General features: G+C 42.8%; 1 protein-coding gene across 1 annotated transcript; it reads left to right on the top strand.

The window, feature by feature from the left end:
- Nucleotides 1-4968: 4968 nt before the first annotated feature.
- Nucleotides 4969-8588, top strand: LOC119960684 (zinc finger MYM-type protein 1-like; the record flags this gene model as incomplete). The annotated part of the gene is made up of 2 exons (XM_038788304.1): nt 4969-4987; nt 6755-8588. A coding segment is annotated over exon 2 (1434 nt), but the record flags the coding sequence as incomplete, so codon positions are not given.
- Nucleotides 8589-9416: the final 828 nt, after the last annotated feature.

Below are 9416 nucleotides of genomic sequence, written 5' to 3' on the forward strand. Positions count from 1 at the left end.
GAATGCAGGGAAAATCGGCCAGCCACAGGAAAACAAGCAGGTGCAAGGTTTCCTGTGTATTAAGATTTGCAGATCCAGACAGAACCGAAACCAACAGCCATATACACACTAATGAGCAATCCCCAGAAACAAACAGAAACATTGAAGCAATCGGGACAGAACCAGACTCCCCAGCGCCAACGGGAGCCAGGACAAAGGAAGGCCAACGGACACATAGGGCCCGCCCAACGATCATGGAACAGCTCCAGTATTGGAGAAATCGATAGTAACGATTGGGACATGGTCCTATTAATTGGGACCAGGTCCGGGTTCCACTCAATAGGGCGCGAAACCCCTGCTCTCTTGGCAGCTCTCAAAGAACTCTTGACCGTAACTCTCAACAAGGAGAGACATGCCTAGCAGCTGCACCAGCCAAGTAAGTCTCCAGTCAACGCACGCTACGAGATAGGCGCTCCTAGTTACTATTCCATATCAGCTCTAAGCCTGCAGATTCAGAACCGGACAAAGGCCATTGTTCCTCTGACCTGGTGGGCCATTTGAAAACTAAGTATAGGCCTTTAGTTGTAGTGATAGTCTAGTAAGTAGAGTTTTATGCATGAGTAGTGATTGACTGTGTGTACAATAGATGTGTTTTGATTTGAAACTAACTAACTGGTGTATTGAGCTATTGATCAGCACTTGGCTTTGAACCTCGTGGTGGTATCCGAAACATACCTGGCGACTCTAGAGCAAAGGGTCAGGTGAACTCCATGATACACTTTGGGGATCTCTAAACCCCGACCCAAAACAAATTGGGGGGCTGAGGGAGATACAAGTCTATCTATTGGTTTGGCTTAGTGAATTTAAAGACAGTGAGCGGTGAGTATATTGTGGGTGCTTTTCAGGTGTAGTATTTTAGTTAAGTAGGGAGTGTGTTGTGGACAATGGCTTTTTCAGAAGCGCTGAAGTTTTTGGGGATGGAGACGGTTACACGCAGTACCTTACGGACAGAGACTAAAGCAGACTATTAGATTGGGCAAAAACATTGGATTTATGTTAACTGACAAAATGCAAAACAATGAGGTAATTATGGCGGTGGCTAAGCATTTAATGTTGCCTGAGGTACAGTCTGACTCATTAGAAATGGCAAAGATCATGTTGCAAATTAAGCAACTTGAACATGAAACGGAATTAAAGCAGTTGGAATATGCAATGAGAGAAAAAGAAAGGGAAAGGGACACACAAATCAGGGGGAAAGGAAAGGAGGGAGAAAAACGAAACAAAGAAAGAGATAGAGAGTAAGATGAAAGAGATTGAAAGGAAATTAAGGGAGGTGAATTATGTGGTAAAACACCAGATGGGAGGAAGACTCACCGAGTGTGTCATGTGAATGTGCTTAAAGGGTACTTTGAAAGGGAAGGAGAGAAAAAGGAGATATTCATGAGTCTAACTCAAAGGGATGAACCAAATCGAAATGACTAAATTTGACATACCTCAAATTAAATTGAAAATTGAGGATGCTCTTAAAAATTGAGATAAATTGTTGAGTTGCCTTCCAGAGGAAAAACACACTGACCTGAAAGAGTTATTGATATCACATGGGCTAGTTTGTGGAGATAAATTGGGAAGTACTAAAATGGCTATACATGATGTAGATGTGCGAAATGCTGTTCTAATCAAACAATATCCATACAGACTTAACCCTTTAAAATTGGCACAGGTTAACAAAGAGATTGAGAGTATGCTTAAAAATGACATAATGGAAGTGGGTTGCAGCCAATGGAGCTCACCTGTAGTGATGGTACCAAAACCAGACGGTGCCCAACGGTTGTGTGTGGACTACAGAAAGGTTAATGCAGTTACAAGAACAAACTCTTATCCTATCCCACATTTAGAGGATCGCAATGAGAAAGTGGGACAGTCAACTTTCATTTCCAAACTGGATTAACTTAAAGGTTACTGGCAGGTACATTTATCTGAAAGGGCTAATATGATTTCAGCTTTTGTGACTCCAGATGGTATATCCCAATTCAATGTTATGCCATTTGGCATGAAAAACGCCCCAGCCACATTTCAACGGTTAACTAATAAAGTTGTTACAGGATTACCCACTTGTAATCCACAGGTACACATCAACGAACTGGTAATTTTCAGCCAGACATGGACAGAACATTTGAAACATCTGATGGAGTTATTCGATCGACTTCAGGAGGCGGGTTTGGTGATAAACCTAGCCAAAAGTGAATTTAGAAAAGCCCAAGTCACTTTCCATGGCCATACAATCGGACAAGGTCGAATGGTCTCACGGGATGTGAAACCAACAGTATTGAGGAGTTTTCAATACCCTCGAGACAAAAGGAAATAATGCGATTTCTTGGCATGAGTGGATTTGATCGAACATTCTGACGCGTGATTGCCCCATTGATTGACTGGCTGAAGAAAATTCGAACATTTCAATCGACAGTAGACTTTCAACAGGCATTTGACTGCCTGAAAGCTATGATAACATGTGTTGGGGAATTATAAGGGACCCTGTGATCAGATTGAACTAAAGTGTCTGACTTTAAAGAGAAATGCCGAGGCATAGATAAATGGACGGATCGTGCAGAGACCTTCTTGTTGAAAGAGACTGTCAATGGTGAAGGATTTCAGTTGGAGGAAGAACAAAAAAATGGACTATATTATTATAGCTGTTTCCGTGTGTTGTTTTTGAAACTAAAATGTATGTTTACTGAGTGCATTTCTTAAAGGATAGTGAAAAGGTGAAAAATGAAACCATGTTGAAGTTGATGGTATATTTTTTTCTTGGGGGGGGGGAGAAGTCATGTGAGAGTACCTTTAATAAATGAGTGTTTATAAATGGGTGTGCATATAAATATATGTAGTGAGCGCACCTTTAAGACACGAGTGTTTACTACTGCAGTGATGTCAGAGAGTGGGTGGAGCTGGGCTGTCTGTCAGCCTTTTACTTTCGCTTTAGGCTGTTTGCAGCAGGGTGTGTTTTAGTTTCGTTTTCAGTGCGGGAGATGAAGCCAGACAGAGGAGCTGTACTGTTGATCTCTCTGCCATCAAAATACTATCTATTGATCCTTTGGTGAATTCAGGATTATAAATGTTTTCACCGGCGACTTTAAGCTGATGTGCTTCTGTTCAAGGTTTTGTTTTTAAGTCGTATGGATGTGAAAAGGAAAGCTTAAAGGATTATTTAGTGTTGCACTCTTTGGGGGTTGTTTTTGATTTAATGGTTGCTAAGAAGTTCACTGTATGTTTTAAAAATGTTACCTTGAGTTTATCGAATAAACATTGTTTTGCTTTAAAAATACTTTTCAATTCCTGCTGTACCACACCTGTAGAGTGGGCCGTGTGCTCCCCATACCACAATCTATTAAAAGTTGTGGGTCAAGTGAACTCTATTATACACTTTGAGGTTCTCTAAACCCTGGCCCATAACGGATGTATTTTGTCAGGGCTAGCTGGGAGGAGGGACACTTTTTTCTTTTCATAAATTTAGAGTATCCAAATCATTTTTTTTCCAATAAAGGGGCAATTTAGTGTGGCCAATCCACCTACCCTGCACATCTGTGAGTTGTGTGGGCGTCACCAATGCAAACACGGGGAGAATGTGCAAACTCCACATGGACAGTGACCAGAGCCGGGATGGAACTGGGGACCTCGGCGCCTTGAAGCAGTAATGCTAACGACTGCGCCACCGTGCTGCCAGCGAGAAGGGGCTGGTGGTGAGGCACTGGAGGGCTGGTGGGAAGGGTCTGGCTCTGGCAGGTCTGGCTGAGGGGCGAAGCAAACTCAGAAACCATGCACCACAGTATCACACCAACCACCCCACACCCCAGCACCGCAGCCTCCACCCCACAACCCTGTAGGGTGCTCTAGGCCACAGACTCGCACCCCACGCATCCCACTATCCCAGAATCTAGCATCCGCCCCATTACTCCAACTCACACTATGCCAACCTTTCCCCTGCAACCGGCAACCACACTCCGGTGGGGAAGCACACGACCAACACAAGGGCAGTACCGCAGTGGCATAATGAAGGAGCCGGATGGTGGACATGGAATGTCATGCTGGTATGGGTAATGTCAGCCAATGGGACTACAGGCAGCAAGGATGAGCCGGGGGCAGAGAACCTCACGGTGAGCGGGGACTGGCAGAGACAACGTTAAAGATGAAGGGCGCAAGGGGGGAATGACCGGCAACGTAGTTATGGGGAAGAGAGGGCGGCACATGCGGGGTCAGGAGCTGCAGTGCAGGCCGGGGCCACCGTGTAGCCCGGTGGACCTGGTTGGGCCGGGTGTGTGCACCATACTAACCTGTCTACCTTCCACCCCCTGCACACAATGGACTTGGGAATTGGAGCTGGGATGGGGGTCTTTACCCTGGGGATGCACTGAGGCTGTGCGAGCAGCAGCTGCTCGAGACGGACCATGCAGAACAGGAGCTAGCCGCAGAGCAACAGTATCCAGACGGTGAGGATGGAGAGCCGGCCGTCCAACAGGCTGAGGAGAAAGTGGGAAAGAGGCACCGCATCAGGCTTCATGTGTAACGGCAGCACCGGTCATTGGAGGAGCTTCTGGACTGGGAATGCTGTCGGAGACTCAGGCTGAGCAGGGAGACAGTGGGACACTTTTTCCAGATTATGGAACACCTGGCACCGCGGGCGTGCTGGGGGAGGGGTGCTATGGAGAGCAAACCCGAAGCCATTCCCGTACGTCGCACAGCCGACCCGACCAGGGCGTCACTGCTCATAGCCATGGAGCGACGGAATAGATCACGTCCCTCTGGGCCTGTGCCACATCGGCCAGCAGGGCCGGCTCAAGGTACCGGCAACTCGGGCAGTCGCCCGGGGCGCCATGTGCTCGGGGGCGCCAATCCCATCACGAGACAAAATCCCATCACGAGACAAAAAAAAAACTAACTTGTTTGAAGGAGAGAAAAGGAACCAGACGAAGGAATGAGAGAGAGAGTCAGACAGAGAGAGACTAAACAAACTGTGAGTTAAACCCTCACAATCTTAGTTTGGGCTACAATAAGCTGAACAGCCACAAGTGGGCTGAAAGCAAACTTTAGGAGAATAATGCCTCAGACTCTGAGACTGGCTCGGAATTTTTCCTACTCGGAGCGCTGCAGTTTCTGAGGTGCTATGCCTATTTAGCCCTCTTGGTGGAAATTGGAATGCGCACCTTAGGTCAGCGAGAGTCAGGTTCAGGTATTGTAGATTAACTGGGTCTAATTAGCTTCCCGAAATTTCATTATACTTCTGGTGCTCTCTCGAAGTGTTGTTTAAAAAAACACACACACAAGGCAGATTTTGCCGCCGTAAATAGCATTTGGAGGGAGTTTCTTGTTTCTGGGTACTCCTTGCCGAGTTAACCTTATCTGTTAAGTTTATTTGCAAGGCTGAATTTTGAAACCTAAGCGTCGTGCTTATTGCGTGATTCAGAGTTCGCCCAGACACACGAGGTTTTCAAAATTCATCAGTTACAATACACTTAAGCAACTGACTATAGTGTATTGTAACTGATGAATTTTGAAAACCTCGTGTGTCTGGGCGAACTCTGAATCACGCAATAAGCATCGACGCTTAGGTTTCAAAATGCAGCCTTGCAAATAAACTTAACAGATAAGGTTAACTTGGCAAGGAGTACCCAGAAACTCCATCCAAATGCTATTTACGGCGGCAAAGTCTGCCTCGTGTGTGTGTTTTTTTAAACAACACTTCGAGAGAGTACCAGAAGTATAGTGAAATTTCGGGAAGCTAATTAGACCCAGTTAGTTAATCTACAATACCTGACTCTATTATAAAATATAGAGTTTTATAACTCTTCAGGTATTGTAGATTAACTAACTGGGTCTAATTAGCTTCCCGAAATGTCATTATACATCTGGTGCTCTCTCAAAGTGTTGTTTAAAAAAACACACACACGAGGCAGACTTTGCCGCCGTAAATTGCATTTGGAGGGAGTTTCTGGGTACTCCTTGCCGAGTTAACCTTATCTGTTAAGTTTATTTGCAAGGCTGAATTTTGAAACCGAAGCGTCGATGCTTATTGCGTGATTCAGAGTTCGCCCAGACACACTAGGTTTTCAAAATTCATCAGTTACAATACCTTTAAGCAACTGACTGACCCTGACTATATTTTATATTATCTGAATCTGATTTACATTGACTTACATCGAATTTACAGTGCAGAAGGAGGCCATTCGGCCCATCGAGTCTGCACCAGCTCTTGGAAAGAGCACCCTACCCCCTATCCAAGGTCAACACCTCCACCCTATCCCCATTACCCAGTAACCCCACCAAACACTAAGGGCAATTTTGGATACTAAGGGCAATTTATCATGGCCAATCCACCTAACCCGCACATCTTTGGACTGTGGGAGGAAACCGGAGCACCCGGAGGAAACCCACGCACACGGGGAGGATGTGCAGACTCCGCACAGACAGTGACCCAAGCCGGAATCGAACCTGGGACCCTGGAGCTATGAAGCGATTGTGCTATCCACAAGGCTACCGTGCTGCCCCTGGTGTTGACGCAATGACATTGACACACGGACAAATCACAATAACGTGAAGAGCATTATATGAAGAAAACCTACACTGGTGGTAAACAGATTTATTCTGAACAGTTCCTCATCAGACTGGAACAAAAAGACCAGTATCTTACACTCACCAACAATATATATATATATATATATATATGTATATACTATACATATATATTATATTCCATTTTAGATTTGTTTTAATATTTTCCTAGATAGCAAATGCCTCCAAAAAAGTTATCCGGCTATGAAAACAGAAAAAGACGTCTTCAACAAGAAGAAGCAGCCAGGAAACACCCAAAGCTATCAAGTTTTTTCAGTCCTAAGTCTAACAGTGGGGACAATGCAGGCTCAACTTCTTCAGCTACATCTATCTCTCCAGATTTGTCATCTAATAATTGTGAAGTCAAACCAACTGAAGATACTGTACTTTCTGAAGGAAAGAACAATTGCATGCATGAATTAAAACATCAAGATCACAATTGAAATGCTGTTGACGACTTAGGCAATAATGTCACAGCAGGTAATACTGAGAATGTTGAAAGTAAATTTGAAAACTCCCCCAAAAGAAATATCAACTACAATGATCCAGCACACTGGCCAGATGAATTATCAATGGCTGAAAGTTATCACATCATTATGAATGGGTCGCATCCTATTAATAAACAGTACAATTTTCCAAAAGATGCAAATAAACGTAGTTTCTCTGTGACAATGATGTATAGGAAAATAAACAACGGTGAGAATTTTCTTAGAAGGTGGCTTATTTATTCAGAGAGCACCAATAAAATTTATTGCTTTTGTTGCAAAATTTTTGGCTTCTCAAATAAGTCATTGTTAGGAAAATCTGGAATTAATGACTGGAAGCATGCTCATGAATATTTGCAGTCACATGAAAATGCAGTACATCATCTGGAATGTCTTAAGAAGTGGTTTGAAACATCACTGCGATTGCAGACTAATAAATCTATTGATAAGGGGATGCAGTCACGAGTGGGAAAAGAACGAGAGCATTGGTGTAAAGTTTTGGAACGTTTAATGAGCATCACTCTGTATTTAGCTGAACATAATTTGGCTTTCAGAGGAACTTCAGACACATTATTTACACCGCACAATGGGAATTTTTTAGGTCTTATCGAGCTACTTGGAAAATATGATCTGACAATGAGTGAACATTTACGTCGGGTTGTGTCTAAAGAAACTCACATTCACTATTGCGGAAAAAATGTTCAGAATGAAATAATCAATTTGTTGGGAAATGCTGTTCAGGAAAATATATTAAACCGAGCTAAAGAAGCCAAATATTTTAGTCTTATCTTAGACTGTACGCCAGATATAAGTCATGTGGAGCAGCTTTCATTTACAATACGATTTTTAGATGTAGAAGACATTTCAATAAAGGAACATTTTGTTAACTATAAACCAGTTATAGATACTACAGGCAAAGGATTATATGAAAGTATACTTGATTTTCTGAGAGCGAGCGAGCTAGACTTACATAACTGCAGAGGTCAGGGCTATGATAATGGTTCAAATATGAAAGGAAAGAATAAAGGGGTTCAGGCACGGATCATGAAAGAAAATCCACAGGCGTTTTATATGCCATGTGGATGTCATAGCCTAAACTTAGTGGTTGGTGACAGGGCAACAAGTTGCCGGGAATCCACTTCACTTTTTGGTACTGTCCAGCGCATATATATTTTGTTTTCTGCCTCTCCTTGCAGATGGCATGCACTGAAAAAACATGTTAAATGCCTCACTGCAAAACCTTTATGCGAGACTAGATGGGAGTGCAGATTAGAATGTGTCAAAGCCATTAAATATGAAATTATAGGAATCCGAGAAGCTCTTTATGAACTTTCAGAAATGCCTGCTTCTGATCCTGCAATGCGACATGAAGCAGAGACTCTTGTAACACAAATAGAAGATTACAGTTTTCTAGTGATGCTGAATGTCTGGTATGATGTCTTAGGCAGAGTAAATGTTGTCAGTAAAACTATGCAGAACACCTCTGTGGAAATGTCTACCGCAGTTTCATTAATGAATAATGTCAATGATTACTTAATTGATTATCGTGCAAATGGATATGAAAAAGCACGAGAGTCAGCAAAAGAATTAGCTACAGAATTAGATGTAGAGCCCATTTTCAGAAGTAAAAGAATAAGCAGAAAAAGGAAGCTGTTTGAATATGAGTGCATTGACGAGGTTCCAAATGCAGATGACCCAGAAAAAAGATTTCATAATCATGTGTTCAATGTAATACTCGACAGAGCTATTAATTCTTTATCAGAGAGATTTGAACAGTTACAAAGTTTCAATAACACATGGGGATTTTTAAATAACCTAAAAGATCTGCCAGATAAAAGTAAACTCAAAGTAGCATGTCAAGGTTTGGAGGATAAGTTAAAGTACCAAGAAAATAGTGATATTAATGGATGTGATCTCTTGACTGAACTGGATATTGCAAAAGAATTATTTCCTGAAGATGGAAAGCTTCCAATAGAAGCCGTTAGGTTCATAAACATTAATAAGTTACAGGCTGTCATGCCAAATCTGTGGGTTGCATTAAGAATAATGCTTACAATACCTATTACTGTGGCCACCGGAGAGAGAAGCTTTAGTAAACTGAAGCTTACAAAGACATACTTACGGTCGTCCATGACTCAAGACAGATTAAATTCTTTGGCAATTTTGTCAATAGAAAATGATCTTGTAAAGAAGATAGATATAGAAAGTGCCATGAAAAGATTTGAAGATCTAAAGGCTAGAAAAAAATGTTTTAGGTAGGATAATAAATGTTTTCCAGCGTCACTGTCTGTGCAGAGTCTGCACGTCCTCCCCGTGTGTCCGTGGGTTTCCTCCCGGTTCTCCGGTTTC

This window comes from Scyliorhinus canicula, unplaced genomic scaffold (assembly GCF_902713615.1).
Source record: "Scyliorhinus canicula unplaced genomic scaffold, sScyCan1.1, whole genome shotgun sequence".
Lineage (NCBI taxonomy): Eukaryota > Metazoa > Chordata > Chondrichthyes > Carcharhiniformes > Scyliorhinidae > Scyliorhinus > Scyliorhinus canicula.